This window comes from Marmota marmota, unplaced genomic scaffold (assembly GCF_001458135.2).
Source record: "Marmota marmota marmota unplaced genomic scaffold, marMar, whole genome shotgun sequence".
Lineage (NCBI taxonomy): Eukaryota > Metazoa > Chordata > Mammalia > Rodentia > Sciuridae > Marmota > Marmota marmota.
In genome coordinates this window covers 49690008-49709678 of record NW_026000005.1, presented here as the reverse complement: position 1 = coordinate 49709678, position 19671 = coordinate 49690008, and the positions used below count along the sequence as shown (strand labels likewise).

The following is a 19671-nucleotide window of genomic DNA, read 5'->3' as shown; positions in this document are numbered from 1 at the left end:
CCCACCTGGAACTCTCCCTCCCACAGCACCTCCTCCTGCACCCCCCTGGCAGGCCCATCTGATCTGCATGGCGGGAACCCACACTGCCGTGGGGTACAGATGAGCCGCTGGTCAGGAGGGGACCCTTCTGCTACTGCAGCCCTCGAAACACCTGTGAAGTGAATCTGTGAAGGGTCTCAGGCTCAGGCTGCTGGCTCTGGGGCCTGTCGATCCATGGCAGCAGATGCCAGCTAGAGAGGGAGGCTATGAAGTCATAAAAACATAGGTTTTAGAGGAAATTACAAAACACAGAAATTACTCTGAGGTCTTTTTAAAGCAAGTTATTGAAAAGGATATAAAATAAGTCCCAAATTATATTTTTAAAATATTGAAAACCGACTAGGAAGGGCATTTATGATAAATTGTTAGTTGTCCCTCGCCTGTGGGTCAGAGTAATTTTTATTGGCTTCTTCATAGTTTTCTGCATTTTTCAAAAAATGTCAATCAAAAAAATATGTAAATAGATAATGACATGTACATAAAGGCGTATTTTATTAAAAATAAGTTTGATCCATAACTCCAAAATGCAAAAGCCCAAGGAAGGGATCCGACAGTGTGCCAGCAGCTGAAGGGAACACTCCTGGCCTCCCCGCAGAGAACTCACTGTGGACTCACTAGCCGCCTCTGCTGTGTGCCTCCCCGACAAGCCAAGCCAGGGACAAGCCAAGCCAGGGACAAAGCCAGGGGGCGAGCCGCAGCCTGTGTCCCCCAGCGACCAGGTGAGAGGCAGCACAGGGCCCTGTCCTTGTGTGGCCGCCTTCCTGCAACCTCCCAGTGACAAGGAGGCTTCACAGCAGTCAGGTTAATTATGCAGTATGCGGCAATGGCTGCCTTCCTATATCACTTAATTTCCTAGAGAGCTTCCTAATTGTCCTCATCTCACACAGCGGCGTGAACTGGAACAACTACTGTTTGTGTTTCTCTAGTAACCATTTGGGGAGAGAGCCTGCCGAGGAAGGAGGACAGAAAACCAAAGAGTGGTGCTGGCCACGCTCTCTCCTGTGCAAGTCTGGTTCGAGCCAGTGATGCGCTGCGGCATTCTGCAAAGGGAGAAGATGAGGCCAGCCAACACGGGGAGGAGAAGGGACACGTGGAGAAGATATACATGTGGCTGGTTTTCCTAGGTTGAAAGGACAGGCCAGGCTGCCTGAGGGCAGGTGAGTGGGGACCATGCCACCTACCACGGAGGCCTGGAGTGCTGCTCTTGGTGGGTGCTGTGCTGGGCACTAGGGAGAGCAAAACACACTCATGCCTGGTCCCCGTCGCAGCAGTGAGGCAGTGTCACAGGAGCTGCAAGACATGCACCTGGCCCAGGGAAACACCGTGTCCAGGATCCAATGCCACCAATCTCTAATCTGATCCTACGGTGACTTCTGCTCCATTTCATTTGAATTGCACGGGTCACCAGGGACTGTGCTGAGGTCTGTAATCAGGAATCACACTCTTTCTTGATCCTTGTTTTTTCAAACTGAACTGGTGCAGCAGACTTTTCTTCCTCCATTAGAAAGTGATCCAGTTAAGAGAGAGAGCCAGGTGCTCTGGCTGAACTGGACACTGCCCCTGACAGGCTGAACCCTCCCTGTCCATGCAGGATGTGAGGGCCCGGATGAAACTGTCGACCACTCACGATCCTAGGAGTGTGTGCAACCTAACTGCACTGCAGTGCTGTGTTCCCCTTCTGCAGAGGCAAAGCACACACCTGTACTCCCCTGAAGCTGAATGCAGCCATTTACTGAATGCGACTAGAACGCTTGCTACATAGGCCACTCTGCCCGTGCAGGACACCTGGAACATCCTCATGTTCAGGGGTGGACAAAGGGCCCTCCCTGGGCACTAACGCCGCCCAGAGAGCCACCCTCTTACAGGGGAGTCACTCTCCACACTGATGAAATGACTAACTCATGTTCTCATGACATTCTGGCCAAACTTTTATGACCTCAATGACTAAAAGCTGCTTTTTATGAGCAAAATGTATTTGCTTTTTTATAGAATGTGGATATGCCACCTCAAAGTATTCTGATAAAAGGAATCTAGTTGACGAAAGATATTTACTTTCTAATTGGATGTATTTCTTATTTGAGGGGCTGACAGTCCCATTTTACAAACAAAAAAGGGTCAAGGTTTTCTGATCTGAGGTGCGGGTTTCTGAAATTCCACAGGACTTCATGCAGTGGAAGAACATGCAGGGGTAAAAGCAAAAAAAATAAATGATTCTGTCCCTTGTCCCCTCTCTGTCCACACGTCAGACTGAAAGGAGGTCAGTCCACAGCCCTGGGAGCAGAAAGAGGCAGGGCCAGCTAGAGCGGCCCAGGGCAGCACTCCCACCTGCTCAGACTCGAGGATGCAGACCCTTCTCAAGCACCTGGCTGACACAGCAGCCAGTGGAAGGCTTCAGAGGTTCTATTAAAAGAGAACAATGGACAAAATAATAAGTCTGTGTTCCACTCCGGAACAGAATATCTTCTGCCAAATTTTGATTCTTCTCAAAAGTTGCTTGCAGGTCAAAAAGGAAGAAGGAATTATGTTCCTTTAACCATAGAACATATAATTTCATCCTTATTTTGTTCTCATTCCAATGAATGAAACTTTTTTACTTCTGCATTTGTGGGATGCTGATCCAGTACTTCACACACTTTATGAAGTGTGTCTTATTACAGGTCTAAATGGTCTCTTAAACCAGCGTTAGTTTTATTATGTCAGTATTCTCCGTGGTGACAGTAAAAGGAAAAAAATTAGTGGAATGAGAATAACCCATAGGTGTGCATTTGATGCCCCCTGGTGGCAGCACGCCACATTGCAGGAGTATTTGAAGGCCTGGCTTAGAGGCCTGGCCACAGATGGAAAGGCCAACTACCCACCTCTCGTCTTTGGTGAAGAACAGTGCCCACTAGGGAACCTTAGGGAAGCCGCCCATGTTCACCGAGTGCTGCATTTGGCTAACACCGGTGTTATAAGGCTTACATTTACTAAAAGCAGTTTGGTTCAAGTATCGGGTTTTAAAATGTGATCGAGGGAGGGGTGGGGCACAGCTCAGTGGTAGAGAGCTAGCCCAGCATGTGTGAGGCTCTAGGCTCAATCCCCAGAACCGCAAAAAGAAACGGGTCATCAAGGCTTTTACATGTAACATTTATAAACAGGCCAAACTGTTCAACCAGGAGATACAGGCCTAAACCCTAGCCTCTGCTTTGCTACCACACAAGCCGACCGGGACAGTCTCACAGGAGAAGGCGGCTGCAAGTCCTTCAGCTCTCAAGTCCTGCCAATCTGCAGGTGAGGCAGGGATCAAATTTAAATGCAGGCACTACCCACTTATCAGTTGCTAGCAGAGTCTTGCTCCCGAGCTTCCAGGTAACTGTGCTGGTGGCCAATATTTTCTCTTACAGTTGACCTACAAAATTAAATATGAGGGAGTTTCCTAAAGTTCTGAAATTCATAGACCACAACGTCCACCTTGAACCACAGCTGTACTTGGGAGTGCACGGCAGCCTCTCCTGCAGAAGCAGACATGGGCCAGGCCAGGGGCTGCAGGGCTCTCCTTGGGGGGAGTCACACAGCCTACGCAGGCAGCGCTGAGGACCCGGAGGTCCTGCCCCACCTGGCTGACACTGCAGCAGGAAGCCAGGCGACCCCTTGGCAAACCTGCTGGAGGGCTCTTCTTCTAGACTGCTGGACATGTGTCTGAGCACAAGCTTGCGGGCACACGTTCCCACCGAGGGGTCCAGCCTTGTGGGCAGCCACCAGAGTCGGGAAGCAGAGCAGTGCCCATGCGCTCCCCACCATGTCCATCCTGGGAGGGGTCTCTGGCCAGCGAGGGAAGGACAGAGCACTAAAGAGGCCCATTTAGGCTCCCAACCTGCACTTTTCATGGCAGGGACTCCCGGGGAGACATCCCAGTGCTGGCACTCCAGACGTGGACTAACCTGGCGAGATGTCATGCTCACCAAATGGGGGTGTGCTTCGGGTGGCTGGGAGTCACCGGCCTGGGTTAAGGGGAAGGCCCCACCCAAAGCCTGTCCAGATGGACATTATGGAAACAAAACATCCCATATTTGTGGCTGTGGCCACCAGAATGTGCTTCGTAACCACAGCACCCTGGCCCTCCTCTGGGCAGTTCGGAGCCCTTCAGAGCCAGGAGCTGCAGAGCCAGGGGAGGACCAAACCCAGAGAACTGGGTCTCGCTTCTCTCTGATGCCCCCAGAGTGTTCTCCACCCCAGGTATCCACCGTGAGCTTGGCAAAGCAGCACATCAGTAAAACCCCCTCAGAGGAGCCGGAGGAGCCAGAGAGGGCTCCACTTCCTCTATCGCCGCTCGCCTCCAAAGCTCCCAGCCCCACACAGACCTCTGGGCCGGCTCTGTGCCATCTGTGCTCCAGGAGCCACGCCCTGTCAGCCTCGGCAGACCAACTGAGGAACGCACAGGCCCCCTGCAGGTACAGCAAGGACAGCCTGGCCTCACGTGCCACCTCTGGGCCCAGGCCTTTCCCCAGCAGACGGGTGTCTCTCGCCGTGACAACTGGCCGAGGGGGTGAGCTTGTTTCCACGTTAAGAGAAGCCTACAGATGTTTTTCTTCATTTATAAACCAATAAGGATTTTAAACTAAAAATACACAGCGTGGGCCAGGTGCAGGGAAGGACAGCTGCAGGAGGACACCTGAACTGGACAGGCCTTCGATGGCAGTTGGACACCATGGATCAAAAAAGCCTTAACACTGCACAAGTCCCTGACCAACTCGGCCATCTCACTTGTAGAGAGGTCCCTAGGGAACAGGCCGGGGAGGGAGACAGGCTGTCAGGGAAGAGGGCCATGCAGAAAGCGCCTGCGCACCTGGCCGGACAGGCATCTCTGCCCGCTCTCCTCACTGGAATGATTTCCCAGGACCTCACTTGCTCCTCCAAGTTTCCCCGAGGCATTCCTCTGTTAGACAGGTCAGTCCACCTTCACTGTGGGCTGCCTGCACCAGGGCGATGGCTAACAGGGTGTTCTGACCTGCACCACACCTTAGCAGCTCTGGTCTGCACGTGCCTAGCACCCCAGATTCCAGACCCTGCCTTAGGGACACTGACCATTTCCCCCAGCCTGACCCCTCACTGTACTCCAGCCAGGCTCACCCCGAGAACCACACAAGAGACTCTGTCAGAGGACTTCACCACTCACAAGGGCCACCTCTCTGCAGGTGCTGACCACTCTCTCATGAACTGAACAAGTTCAGGGCCGCGGACCTCAACCTTTGCAGGTACTCCTCAGTGAATGGCAAAAGGATGGATCCCTACTCCTTAAGGGAAAAAATATCACCAACCACGGGCTTCCAAGAAGCTGGGAGAAAACTCCCCACGCCCCTAAGCTTTTGATCAGAGACTCTGTGGAGGGCTAAGTAGGTCAAAACGTACATCAGCACTTAATCATGTTAAAAACATTAGAAAGAACAGAATGCCATACCATTATGAACAGATTATGAACAAAAATAAAAGCCATTTGTATGCATTAATGATACATCAAGCTAATTCAAGCTGGCTGAAGCCATTAGGGAAGAATCCTGGGGCAACACAGTTACGATGCGCGAGCAGGCGCGTCTTATAATAACCATTTCCTATGTCATTGATAAAATTAATTCTGTGAGCCGAAGAGACGAGTCTTAACACGGAAATCAAAACAGAGAGCATTTACTAATAGTTGCTTAATGACCTAACTCTGGCGGCGGGAGAGTTAATTCGGGCACTTCCGTGCACACGTGAGCTTCAATGCACATTCTGTATTTCTACCAGAGGTGCACAGCATGAGAGATTCCAGACGGGGGTGGAAACGGCCAGAGCAGACCAGAGCCCCCATTCCCATACCACGAGATGCCTGCTCCCTGCTCCTGATTCTGCATAATGACAGAGACCTGAAGTGAGACGTGAAGCCGCGTCTTCCTGTGGTCTCTGAGAGGATGGGTCAATGGGCTTTCCATAGATGGAACAAATGCCTCACCATCAACTGATAAAGAGAAAAGGTGCATTTGGCTCACAGCTTTGGAGGCTCCGGTCCCTGGACCTCACTGCTGTGGGCCACTGGCGAGGCCCCACCTGGTGTGAGGCCGGGGGCGGGGTTGCTGTTGACCTGGTGGCCAGGATGTGCGTGAGGGCGAAGCATCGTCTCCACTGACCTCAAGACCCTCCAGGGCGCACCCCGTCCCCCAGTCTTGACCCCTGGGCACCTGAGGTACATGAAGACCAACAACAGCAGAGTCAAACGCCTTCCCAGCACCCTCAGCGCTCGCTCCCCCAACCGCCCTTAGGGCAGCAGCTGCAGCGGGTGGGTCTGGGTCTCCCTGCTGATGAGGACAATCCCCACCCAGACCCTGGGTGGGTGGTTTCAGGCAGATCAACTGCTAAGGAGGAAAGAATTCCTCCCTAGAAGCCTGGCCTCGGGCTGGGGTGGCGGCTCAGAGGCAGAGCTGGCCTGCCATGTGTGAGGGACAGGGTCTGACCCTCAGCACCACACAAAAATAAAATATTGGGTCCACCTATAAATAAAGAATAAATATTAAAAAAAAAAAAAAAAGCCTGGCCTCTGGGTCCACTGAGCAGCCAACAGAGCAGAGGTGGAAGGGGCCACCTGAAGGAGACGGCGGAGCTCATGGAGCAATGGGAAGTGACCAGAGGAACCCCCCTCACAGCACCGGAGTTTTCACCTCAGACAGACGCGCGAAAGAGTCCCGGAGACCTGGGGCAGCCTGGAGACCGCTTCCATCCTAACACAGGCAGCCTTCCTGGGGCTCCGAGCCGGGGCCTGGCTCCTGGGTAAACGCGCTGCACAGCAACGCAACTGGGAGGAATTCTGAGCCCGAACTTTCCTCAAAAAATACTAAATGAAAAACTTCTTAACACATGGTTTTGCACACAGAAAGGGGTTCTGTCGCTGACGCTTCAGTTGTTTGAACCCTGTTATATGAGACGTCCTTCACATTAACCGAGTTTGAAGATGCACCAGGAGTACGGGCAACGCCACGTTTTCTAAAAGCAGTCACTCTACATGCGCAGGCACCCCCCAACGGACAGGAGGGTGACGGCACAGAGGCCACACACACCTGCCCAACACCAGGCAAGGCCCCCGCAACTGGGGGGAGATGGGGAGCCCGGGGCAGGCGTGGCGTCTCGCAGGTTCTAACTCCCACTGGGTTCCACCCTGTGAGGAGCTACCCGCCCTGACGGGACACCAGTGGTGGCAGCCCATGGATGACCACAGCAGGGCGGCCCTCACAGCAGGACGAGCGCCATCTCAACGTTAGGGACCGAAACGTACCCTTTTCCCTCCCAACTTGACGTCACCACACACGCACTAGTGAGCCTCACACAGAGGAGTGCCTTTCTTCAGGTCACCTTCATTTTTAGAAAGCCCTCTGACAAGGTGTGACCCAGGCGACCCCGGTTCACAGGGTCCTAAAAAAAGGCACCCACCCACCTGTCCTGGGAAGTCTCAGAGACACAACTTTTCCATGCAGAGCGGGCAGTGAGTGCTGGACAGAGAGGGCATGGCCAGCGATGGGCATGGGTGGGCAGTGAAGGGCGCAGGCAAAGCCCAAAGTGCTGGCTCCCAGATACAGGCCACACTGCGTGCCTGAGGGAAGCCACACTGTGTGCCTGGGGGAAGCCGATGCCTCAGGGCAGCTACCAGCTGCAAAATGGGCCTGATGAAAGAGCTATTCTCCTACACTGGAAGCCCTTACCCACCACTCAAACATGAGTCATCAGACATGATAAAGGACTGCTAACAGCTGCTTAGTGATGCACTAGTCCCCCTCACTGTACTAAAGGCCACACAGGCACTCATGGGTGGCATGTTTTCAAAGGTAAAAAAAAAAATCTTTTTGTGGGGGGGGCGGATACTGGAGATTGAACTCAGGGGTACTGACCACTGAGCCACATCCCCAGCTCTATTTTGTATTTTTTTATTTAGAGACAGGGTCTCACTGAGTTGCTTTGCACCTTGCTTTTGCTTTGAACTCACGGAAGAAAATCTTATTTTTGAAATAAGGTTGTAACACACATACATTCTAATTTAACTTTTCACAAAATAAATGAGCAAAACAATAGCAACAAAAACAAACACTACGATGGGCCACCATCCCAGTGAGAACCAGGCGGTCGTGTGAAGATCACAGCAGGCCTAAGTGACACGTCCCTTAGTAGCATGAACAAAGGACTGAAGCGTCAGCAGAACCCAGTCCTGACCCCACACGACGGCTGCTCTTAATGATGCTCTAGCACATGCAATTAGGTGGCACAAACAGGCTTGTTGGTGCAGCCACCTTGGTTCTGGACGCTCCTATAATGAGGTCTGAGCAGCTGCGGATACTGAGTGTGAAGCAGAACCCTTTGTGTGCTAGGATCCCAATCTCTGTGATCAAAGGAAGGAGAGAAAACCAAGGCTCCAAATTGTCCCATAGTCTCAGGAGTGTCCTGCACCCTCTCCGGCTTGGGCTCTCGATCAGCATACGGATCACCAGGCAGGGGCCAAATCCAATGGAATGGCTGCTTAAAGACTGCTTTTCCAGAACGGCAATCGCAGCATAATCATAACCAGCTGGGGTGAAGGGTTGCAAGATCGGCACAGACTTTCCAGAATGGGGATCACTTCCGGATACTAGCCACGCACCACAGGATGCACAGCTGCCTGTCAAAGGAACCCCCGGTGAGTGTGAAACGGGCACTGGCAAGCGGCACACAGAACCCCTCTCACCCTGGTGACCCAGTCCAAGTGCTCTTCTGACCTGAGCAACTGTTCCACCCTAGGAGGAAAGGCTTCCTGTAGGAGACCACTAGGACTGGCCGTGGAGACCATTAAGCCATCCGATGACCACTGTACTGCACCTTTCACATGGATCATGACCTGGCGCAACAACCATGGTCAGGGCAAGACTGCACCTGGGTTGTCCCACTGCCCCGTGGACATGAGCTGAGGAAGGTGAGCGCTAAAGTTCCAGCAGAGCACGTCTTAGAACAGCGATGGGCAACAAGCGCTCTGAACTGAGATTTCACAAGTGTTCACAATCTTCAGAGTACTCACCCAAGTATTAAGTTCTACACACAACTGACGCCAGGATGTGTAATAGAACAACCCATACATAAAACAGCACCGCTGCCAGGCACCGTGACACATGCCCGAGATCCCAGCCACGCGGGAGGCTGAGGTAGGAGCACGGCAAGTTCAAGGCCAGCCTCGGCAATTCAGTGAGACCCTGAATAAAAAATAGAAAAGGGCCAGGGATGTGGCCAGACAACAGCATGGTCCCCCGAGCACAGCATGACTCGAGGGTCTCTGGGAATGATGGGTGATAGGGACGCTTTCCTTTGTCTTGACAAACTGGCCTTTGGAACTCTCCTCTCCCCCCGGCCAGCACCCTACCTGAAGACGCCAGTGAAGTGCTTCCTGTGCAGGCAACTGCCAGGCAGGCCTCAGCATTCTGGGGTGCTATGGCCTTCAGGTCTGCATCCCCCAAAACTGTCATGCTAGAACCCTGGCCCCAGCGTGGGGGCCGGCAGGTGGGCCTCTGGGAGGTGATCAGGGCTGGAGGGTGGAGCCCTCGTGGATGGGAGGAGTGTGCAGGTGGGGATGGCAGCGAGCTTGCCACCTCTCACTGCTCTCTGTGAGGACACTAGAGGGCCACCAGAAAGAGAGCCCTCCCCTGCCCCAGATCAGCCGCACCTCCACCTCGGACGTCCAGCTTCCAGACCTGAGAGAGATCTTTGTGGTTTCAGACCTCAGTCCATGGTCACCTGCTACAGCAGCCAGAATGGACCAAGACACGGTGTTTAGCGGGGAAGCCCTGTAATCTCACTGTTCCCTGGCATTAACTTTACGATACTTCAGGAAATAAAGGAAAATTCACATTGATAACCACCATAAATGTAAGAAGTAATCACAGAAGAGAATAAACTGACCCACAAGTCAGCTCTGATCACCTGCGCCAGGGACCAGACCTGCAGAAGGTCTGCTGCACCACTTGGCGCTCTGTCTTAGGCCGAGAGGGCTGAGCCCGCCAAGCCTGCTGAGCCTCAGACGGGCGTGGCCGCGCATCAAGAAAGCCCACGCAGAGTGGCCAGCCAGGCGCAGCTCTGGGCTCTTCCTCTCCACACGCCACGTGAGCTCAGACAGTAACCAAACCCTGTCGGAGACACCTCTCGGGAGCCGTTCTTCCCAGGCCTCTAAGGTTCGTGGAGCCGCAAACACCAAGTGACTTGGGGCTGTGAGGGCTTCACACAAAGGCTGCTGCCCACAGGACACATTCCTGGCAGGGCCGGCTGCAGAGTGGGCAGGGGAGGACAGGGGGACCCCAGGGGCTCTGAGCTCCTTCTCAGGGGAGTCCAGCTTCTTCAGAATGGGCACTGGGAGAGGTGATGAGGAACAGTGAGCCAAGAAGGGTGCAACGGGACCAATGTGCTAAAAAGGAGGTGAGAGGCAGAGCTGGAGAGGAGCCTGGCTGCAAAAAAAGGGGGGGGGGGGACATGAACCTGAGACCCTGCCTTGCTACAGCAGGGAAGTGTGGCACTCCTTCGGGCTCACCCGCAACGGAGCTGGAGAGCCGAGCGGGGCCCGCAGCCCACTCTGGGGCCGGAGGACCAGTGCAGACACTGTGCCAGAGCTGACGGGGTCAACAGGCCCCGATGACCTCTGCACAGCCCAGGAGGCCCTCAAGGGTCCAGGCCTGGCTGGCCCACTCTGCGACAATCCCATCACACCAGAACAGGGGGTACAGACATGTTTCTCCTGGTTTAAACCAGGAGTGGGGGGGCCCGGGACTGAATTCCCAAGACATCATCAGAAATGGAACCCCGGCCCAGGGCACCCTCCTCAAGACTGTAACTCCATGAGAACCTTCCCCAGACCTTCTGACCCCAGAGCCGGAGACCACCCCATGTCATACTCCAGCTCATAACTGACACCTGGCACCCCCTTGTGGACATGAGTGTGACCCCTGGGAGAACCCAAAGCTCCTCCGGGATACTCCCATCTGACTTGTGGCTGCCCCTGTAAGTGGGAGATTGAAAATCAAATGCAATGGCGTCCACGGGTCTAAGTGCTGGACCTCAGGCAGGCCCTGAGTGGCCCAAACCTGACTCTTCTCTCAGCTTAGGTTTCTGAAAGCCCAATTAAAGCCCTTCCCTAAAGACAGGCCTGGAGGCACAATGAGCGCTCACATGGGAAATCGGCCCGTCGCAGGCTGACGGAGCCCGAGAACTGCTACCAGCCAGCAGAGGTTCGCCCACCCAGGGGCCGTCTTCAGGCAGGCGACTTCCTCTCGCTCCTGAGCACACCACTGACAGAGGAACAGAAGGGGAGTCACCTCTGTCCCCTTGCTGGGCCTGTCACCACTCATGGGCAGAGCCTGTTCTGGAGTGGCACCTGGGTCGCAGAGCTACCAGAGTCTCGGTGGCACTTACCGTCCTGAAAGACCCGCTCCACGTTGAGCCCGTAGGTGGCACACGTCTCGTAGTATGTGCACCTCTTGAGGTCGTTGGAGAGCTTCCGCGCTCTGGCGTCATCGATGACCCGCGGGTTCGTGGAACTTATGGCATCTGGAACAGAAGACCAGAGAGTGACAGCACAGTGACAATGTACACGGACGGCTGGCGGGTCTGTGACTTCAGGTGCCCGCGTGGCTCAAAGCACACTGACCAAGAACCTGCGTCTTGAAGACAGTTTACCCCCAAATATCAGCTCGAACCCCAGCGCGCCCGTCGCCCTGGCTAGGAGCTCGTGCTACAGGAGAGCTGCTACGCGGGAACAGAACCGCGGTCCAGAAGGGCAGGAGGTAGGCGCAAGAGGGACGAACAGCTTCAGAGGAACACACCGAGAACCCAGAGGCCACGCCACCTTCCATGTGACAGCGTCCACGAACAATGCTCCTGCTCCGGGGGTGGCCCTTCGACCACTCTCCCGCTGGGTCAGTGTTTACTGGCCCCTGCTAGGTGCCTGGACCTGCTCTACCATGGAGACTCTGTGTGTTCCCACAGCGACATTCTAGACGGCCAGAAGCAGGGACGACTAGGGGTGTAATGGCCGCCGTGGGGGCCACCTGAGGCAGTTCAGGAGCCCCTGGGGTTGGTTGGTTTGTTTAATTCTTTTTAGTTGTTGAGGAACCTTTGTTTTATTTATCTGTGGTGCTGAAAATCGAACCCATGCCTCACACAAGCTAGGCAAGTGCTCTGCCACCGAGCCACAGCCCAGCCCGACCCTGTGATTCTAATGAAGCCACTAGGAAGGCACACCTGGCGGAGGCGGGTGGCCCGACACCCGTGGAGGGAGAGCACCCACACGCCCAGGAAGGTGCGGGGTGGGGGCGGAGGGGGGGCAGCAGGGCCTGCGGGCTGCCTTGAGGTCTGGCTCTCAGGCTCGGAAGTGGGGAGCAATGTAAGGTGGTGTGAGCCACTCAGGGTCACAGAGAGTTGGAGGGTACCTGTGGCATCAGCTCCTGCGGGATGTGGGGTGGGGGCTGAGCAGCAAACAGAGCTGTCGTCTCCTGCCACCCCCCCCCCCCAAGAAACACCTGCTTTCTTCAGCCCTGCCATCAAGCCTGGCACCCAGCAGGGTCCGCATGCTCGGGGCCACTGAGTGCGCATAGGAGGTGACTGCTCTGTGTCAGAGCCGGTTAGGTAACCCGCACTTTTCAGGGGGTTGCATGCTCTTATGCTAAGGAAAGCAACTGAGCACTCTCTAAGCGAAGCCACCAGGGGGTTGTCAACCAGCAGAGCAACCACAGCACAAGCCCTACAAAAGCTGGAGCCCTGTCTGCTTGGTGTGGAAAGTGCATGTGAAGTGTAAGAACAAGACATGGAGAGGAAGCAGGTCATCCATTTCCCCCCTCTCTCTCTCCTTTGTCCCTATTTTACTCTTTAGTCCTGTGGAATAAGTTTGACCTGAGCCTGGTAGGTAAACACCGGAGCATGAGTCAGGACGCGGCTCAACAGAGCTGCTCCATGACATTCCCCAGGTGTTGGGCGTGGAGTAACAGGACACCTCCGCCTATCTTCTTGTCTTATAGATTAGAAAATCTGACTTGCATTGCACCACGTGTAAGGAAAATGGGGGGAAGGTTAGAAACTGCAACTTGAGGTGAGGTCCCAGAGCACCCATCCAGGATCCCATGCTGGGACCCAGCATTCCACATCCCCTAGTCCTGGGTGAAGGACCGGCTCCACCTCCCTGTCACCTGCCCGTACAGGTGCACCAAGCCCACCTGGGACCTCTCGACCACACTGCATGGCTCGGTCTCATCCTAGGCTCGTTTCTCATTCCACTTTAACCCTGCAGCTTTGCGCAGACCTGGCTTCCTCCTCCTGTCTATCTAATCAGCAAGTCTTTAAAACACGTTCTGCTTAGCAAGCACCAGGCTGAGCCCTGGCTCAGCCACGGCCCTGTGCACACACAGTTCCTCACCTCCCATGCCCAGTGCCCGTCCCCCTGGACCTTCCAGACCTTGCAGCTTGGGCCAATGAGCAGAGTTCTTCCTGGGTTCCTTCCCCGCCCCAAATCCCCACCTCTGAAGCCACCTACCCCAACCTGCAGGGCGGAAGCTTCAGGCCCTCGCGCACCACCTTTCCTGTTTGGTCTCTTGCACAGCACTGCGAATGCACAGGCTTCAGAGACTGGGGTGCACAGCGGCCTTGGGAGCCCACGCTCGCCCCAGCCTTCTTCACCCAGGCCCCAGGTGCTGGCCATTGGTGAGGTGGGTGAAGAAGCAGAGGGCCTTAGGTGAGCCACGGCCCTAACTTTTCGGTACATCTGGGGTGTGGCTGGGCTAAGGAGAACAGAGCTAAAGTGAGACAGGAGCCTCTCGAGTGCCCAAGCTCCCCTCCAGAGGGTCACCCTTGACAAGGCTCCTCGCTCGGTGCCCACCTGTGGCTTCAAGCCCAGGACTTCTGCTCCATGAGAGCTGCTTCAGTCTCTGGTGGCTGTCCTCAGCCACCTCCACGGACCCAGATGACCTTGGGGAGGCACAGATGATCCCTTCTCAGCTAGGGAAGGCAGCTCAAAGGAACAGACTTATCCCCAGGCACAGGGGCAGAGAGGGATGAGCTTCTGCCAGCCCAAACAGGGCCTCAGTAAGCCGCCGTACGTTGAAATACAAGGAACAGCAGCAGCCACTATCAGACACTCATCATGTGTCCACTGGCACACCGAGTGCCCTCCATGAATTCCTGTCTACCCTGCCAGAGCCCTGACAAGCTGTGTTTCAGGCCACCGGGTCACGGCAGATCATGTCGAAGGGTGTGTGTCCCCAAAACCTGCGTCTCACTTCACTCTATTTCACTCCACTAGCAGAAACACTGGTCTGTGTGCAAAGGACACACGCACCGACTCCGAGCCTTCCAGCCCAGCCTGGGAACCTAAGTGCCTCAAGCCTGCAGCCAGGAGGCAGCTGAGTCCTAAACACAAGCCTCCCCAAACTGAGTGGCCTCCGGTTGACTGCTCAGACACACCGTGGCTCATCTCCTCCCCTTCAAGGTAGCTTTAAGCAGAGCCTCCTTGAGATGAGCACCACTTCACACAGGTCAGGCACCTCGGATATGCCAGCACTGCATGCTGTCATCCCTCGGCGGCCACCGGGGGTAGGTTCCAGGACCTCCCAGGACACCAACACTCACCGGTGCCCTGGGCCTTCACTGACACAGCACAGCACCTGTGCAGAGCCCAGGCACCCTCCTGTGTGCCTCTGGTTGTCTCTGGAGAACTCACGGTGCCCAAAGCAGGGTGAGTGCCACAGAAACTGCTGCTACACTGAGGTGTTTAGGGCACAGTGACAAGGTAAGTCTGTATGTGTCCAGGACAGATGAAATTTCAAAAAAATAGTTTCAATCCACAGTTGGTTGAATCGTGGATTTGGAACCCAGAGACTGATGGGCAACTGCTAAGAACCCAGAGCTGTGGAAGGCACAGGGGGAGAGGCCGAGACAGCAGAGGGAGACCACTGGGACACAGGAAGGGGCCAAGTGGGAGGGGGCCTGGGGACAGGGAAGGTGCTGGGCAGTAAGTGTGACCCAACTATGCTAGATGCGTGTACAGATATGCCACAGCGACGCCCACTATGTCGTCATCAACACACACCAATAACAACAGAACCCAGGGCTTCTTCCAGGCGTGTCCTTGACTCCCAGGGACCACTAGAGGGTGCTGCAGGCATGAAGAAGCTCTTCCACCTGGTTTTAGGCCCAAACGGCCTCTTGCTCTCAAGGTTTCACTAATGAGCCCTCTGGCCATTACAAGCGCCAACTCTAACCTTTCTCACCAGCACACTGAGAAGTGCCCTGGGATTAGGGCACGCCACTCCAGCTACTCACATGCCCTTCACTGTGACCTGGCGAGAAGACGTGGGTCGGGGCACTGCTGAGCTCGCTCTCACACCTCACCCAGGGAAGCACACAGCATGTTCCTGAACGGTCACACTGGTGCTGCCCAACTGGAGCCCGACATGGGTGCGTGAAGGCACATGTACCCGCTGGTTCCAAAGGCAGTGCCAACAGCAGGCCACACACCACAAAGGAAGGGGATTCGAGTCACTTGATGTGAGCACTTTTAAAATCCCCTGTGTGTCTGACAAAGCCGTTTAGAGTGAGCTTCATCTGATGGGTAAAAAGAAGCCACGGGCCGCCTCACTCGGACCCCAGGGCAGCACAGCATCTGTGATCAGGAGCAAGGGCGCCGTGTGTGAGTCCACGCAACGGTCCCTTCTCCAAGAGACTAAGGAAATAAGCAGCAGGCCCCCAGTGGCCCCACCCCGCAGGACCACAAGGTGTCAAAAACAAGACGCAGACCATGGGACACTGATAGCCAGGTATCAGAAGTCAAGTATCACTTTATAGGTGCGCTGAGAGCCAAAACAGGCTTGTTTTTATAAGGTAGGGTCTGCTTAGAAATTAATTTATACAACAAAGAATTAAAATATAATATAGAAGGCAAGATAAAATGGATGTTTTCTAAAGCACTCCGGATGTGTGTACGTGATGAGTGTGTTGCCAATCTATGTTGTGTGTAGTATAGATCCATGTTCTGAGTAGTATGTCAGTTCTCTGCATGTGATGTGTGCTTCTCTGGGTTACAGGTATATCTGCTATGTCTAGCGTGTGTTGTATGTATATCTGTGCTGCGTGAACGTCGTATGCTTTGTGTGTGTGTTGTAGGCCCATGCGGGGCACACGCCCTGGGTCCCCACCTGTGTTGTATGTGCTGTTTATGTACCTAGGTTGTGTGTCGACTGTGTGGCTGTATTGTGTATTTCGGGTACATCTGTGTTGCACGCTGTGTCTATATCTATGTAGTCTGTGTACACTGTATGTCGTGTGTGTGCATAGGCGTGTTGCGTGTGTATCTATACTGTGGGTATGCTGTGTATCTGTGTTGTACGTGTATATGTGCCGTGTGTACATCTGGTATGTGTGTTGTCTGTGTGTTGTTCATCTGTGCTGCGTGTGTCACTTGGAGCCTGCTGACGAGCGTCTCCACAGAATCACATCAGGAGTGACAGGTGCACATCAGGGGACCTGCGTGCACTCAGCCCCAGCGCCCTTTCCGCCTCGGCCCACTTTCAGAGTCCTGCACACCACATGGCAAGTGTAAGCTAGGGAACCTCGGCTAGCCGTGCGGGGCACTCACCCTGGGTCCCCACCAGCACGAGCGGCACCTCGCTGGTGTTGCGGTAGTTGGCCATCCGGCTGTAGTAGTGGTACACGGTCTGGAAACTGATCTCGTCCTCCAGGCTGAAGACAAATATGACAGCGTCCACCCACATAGCGAACTGCGGAGAGAGCGGGTGAGAGCAGGGGCTGGGGGGCTCGTGGGGGGGAGAGGGCGCGCAGCGCTGGGCCGTCCAGAGCCCAGAGGCAGGCCTGGAACCGCAGGACGCCCGGATGCCTGTGGTGACTTCATCATTAGGCACCTCTTCGTCCTCCTAAGAGCAGAGCCTCCCTGCTTCCCCAGGAGTGGGACCCTGGTCCTCTTCCCACCAGACCCCACGTGGGACACAACTGCACCACTGCCCCGTGGATTCCGAGGCCTGGATGCCCACCCTCTGCCCGGCCCAGCAAGTGCAGCCCTGCACTTAGATGACTAGACCACCTGCCTGGCTTCCTGGGCCTGGAGATGGGCACCGAGGGTGGCCCCGGGCTGTGTCCTGCACTGACTCTCCTCTTCAGTCCCTCCAGGGCACCTGGATAGGCTGCCACACTGAGAGGGAGCACCTCTTCCAGCCCACAGCATGCCCAGGAATCCCCCAGCGCCCCACTGCCCACCACCAGCCACCCATCTATCAGGAAGGGCCTTCATGTGGTGAAGGTCTGCTGCTACCAACTCGGCCAGCACCCTGTAAGTTAATCATTACACATCTGTGAGAAGCCCTCGGCTAGCAAACGCCAGGGGAGGGACTCACCGCTGCCCTTTTATCCTCGTTTCTCCTGCATTCAGCTGGCCCGACACACGTGCTCTTTCTGGGAGACAACACACTGCCAGCCCCCCACCACCTTCTATTGGTACCAACCCCCTCGGGAGGCTGTGTGCCTGGGGGTGCCCCACAGCTACCCCCTCGCACCACTAATGGCACAGCGGCTTCCAGATCCCACTGTCTGGCACCAAAGTCCCTCCTCTTTCCGAGGGAAAATGAAACAAACCTCCAACATCCTGTTCGTCCTCCCTGAAAGAAACAACAGTCCCTCAGGAAGGTTCCGTGGCTTCTAACACAGGTGGGCAAATTTTCTGTAGGTTAAACTCCGACTCCACTTAAACTGAAAAACTACTCAGTTACATGTGAAATGTTCACATGATAAAACTTTCAGAAACCCAAGGATCTAACGAAACATATAAAATTAAATAGGAACGTGGAGCAGAGCGTTGTGGGCAGGCCTGAGAGGAAGGGCGGATTCCCCTTCTCTCACCTGGAATGGCGGTCTCCCCTGGGCACCAGCACCGGAGGAGGGCTCGCTGCCCTGAACAGGAGGCTGAGACCCGCTGAATCACAAGGTCCCTGCTCTCCAGGGGGAACACTCTGGCTGCCCCGGTACTCAGCAAATACCCATCCACTCCAACAGCTTCCCCATTAGAAACTGCCACTTTAAAAGAAAAAGGTACCCGTTTACTGGCCGAGTTTCTGCACTACATACGATTACAGAAGCCACAAGAAGCCCTACAACTTCCTTCAAGAGGCCAATATTGGCAGACAGACAACAGGAAGCGACCCAGAACAACGAAGAAATCCGGAATCCGGTCCTATCTTGATACTCCCCTAAAGGAGATCTTTACTTATTCCTGGAGAAAGCGTCTTGTTGTCAGGGAAACTTCAACCCTTTCCCAGTCGGAGGCCAAGGAGACCTCCCGGGGGGGGGGGGTCCTAGCCCTACTCCAGCTTGGTGGGGCTGCAGGAAGCCTCAACCCCACATCCTGGCCCCCAGCCTTGGGGCGAGATCTCCAGAGTGCTGCGCCCCCAGCTGGCCTCAGTGATTCCAGGATACCACCGTGAGGAGCGCAGGCACCCCAGGTGACAAGGTGACAGTGAGCCTGCAGAGGCACAAGAGGGAACAGAGAAGGCGACGGCTTGTGCCATCGTCTTCACTGCTTCCCTTAAAGCAATTCCTCATCTGACTGCGGTGACTAAGGAAGGAGACTACTGTTACAACAAATGGCGCTGCATATTCTAGCCATTCTAAACTACACAGAAGATGGGTTTTCCAAGGAGGTTAGAGCAAAGACCTCTCGGGAAAAATTCCACTTGAGACAAAATGCTGGGATTTCTCGGGCTTGCCAGGGGTCGGGGGATATGAAAGCAATAGGCGTGGGCTTCAGAATAAAAGCACGGGGAAAAAAGGCTTTTATTTTTATTTTGGACTTTGGTGTGGGGATTGAACCCAGGACCTTGGGAGTGCCAAGCACACACTCCACCCTGAGCTACACCCCCAGCCCCTCAGGAGCTTCTTAGGGAAAAGGCATCCCTAGTAATGGGTGCTGTGGCTCACTCCACCCCGGGACCTGGCTAGTGCACCCTCCCAGTGTGGCCTGACCTGGGGCACTTGGTGCAGCCGGGGAGCTTCCCGAGTCTGGCTCTGCTGACTTCTCTGGAGAGCTCGGCACACCCTGAGGCCACTGAGCCAGCGCTTCTGCAGCATTCCTGTACTTTCTTCAGGGTTTCACACACTGCTAAGGTTGGTTCTCTAAGAACATTCACGTTCTGGGAAAAGCAGGACATGAACCCAGGAGACTTCCACGCTCCACCTGCCATTTTCTCCCACATACCAGCTGCTGGAGGCAGCCTGCATCAAGGACAAAGTCCGGTCCTGCCTGCTAGGCTGACCTCCCAAACCTTCAGGATGGCTCTGGCCGCAGCCACACGGGCCAGCCACTGATGATCCCTAAACAGGCACTCAACCTGGCTGCGACCAGCCTCCTGCACCTTCAACACGTGTTCAAGATGTTCCCTTACTGTCACGGAGCACTCACTCATGCTAAGGTGGCAAACTTTTCATTTTTAACCTCTGTGGTCAGATTGTGCCTTATTATTGCAGTTTCATAGTTTAATTGGCAGCACTCTCTTTCAATGTGGATGCACCCCACAATCACTGGTGTCCAGGGCTGATGGGACAGGGTAACCGTGACATTTCCTCAGCATCCTC

General features: G+C 54.8%; 1 protein-coding gene and 1 long non-coding RNA gene across 11 annotated transcripts in view; one reads left to right on the top strand and one right to left on the bottom strand.

Moving 5' to 3' along the window:
* Positions 1-19671, bottom strand: part of Agap1 (ArfGAP with GTPase domain, ankyrin repeat and PH domain 1) — a 353309-nt gene that overhangs the window by 279425 nt on the left and 54213 nt on the right. For all 10 annotated transcript variants that reach the window (XR_007349582.1, XM_048808782.1, XM_048808781.1 and 7 more), the window contains 2 exons: positions 16670-16811; positions 11461-11595 (listed from right to left, as the gene is read on the bottom strand). Coding sequence is in view for 9 of the 10 variants with exons in the window: in XM_048808782.1 (XP_048664739.1) it covers positions 11461-11595; positions 16670-16811 (277 nt within the window). In the remaining variant the exon portion in view is untranslated. The remainder of the gene's footprint in view (positions 1-11460; positions 11596-16669; positions 16812-19671) is intronic.
* LOC125618307 overlaps positions 16705-19671 on the top strand; it is a 29310-nt gene continuing 26343 nt past the window's right edge. The window contains exon 1 of the long non-coding RNA XR_007349583.1: positions 16705-16826. This is a non-coding gene — a long non-coding RNA (uncharacterized LOC125618307). The remainder of the gene's footprint in view (positions 16827-19671) is intronic.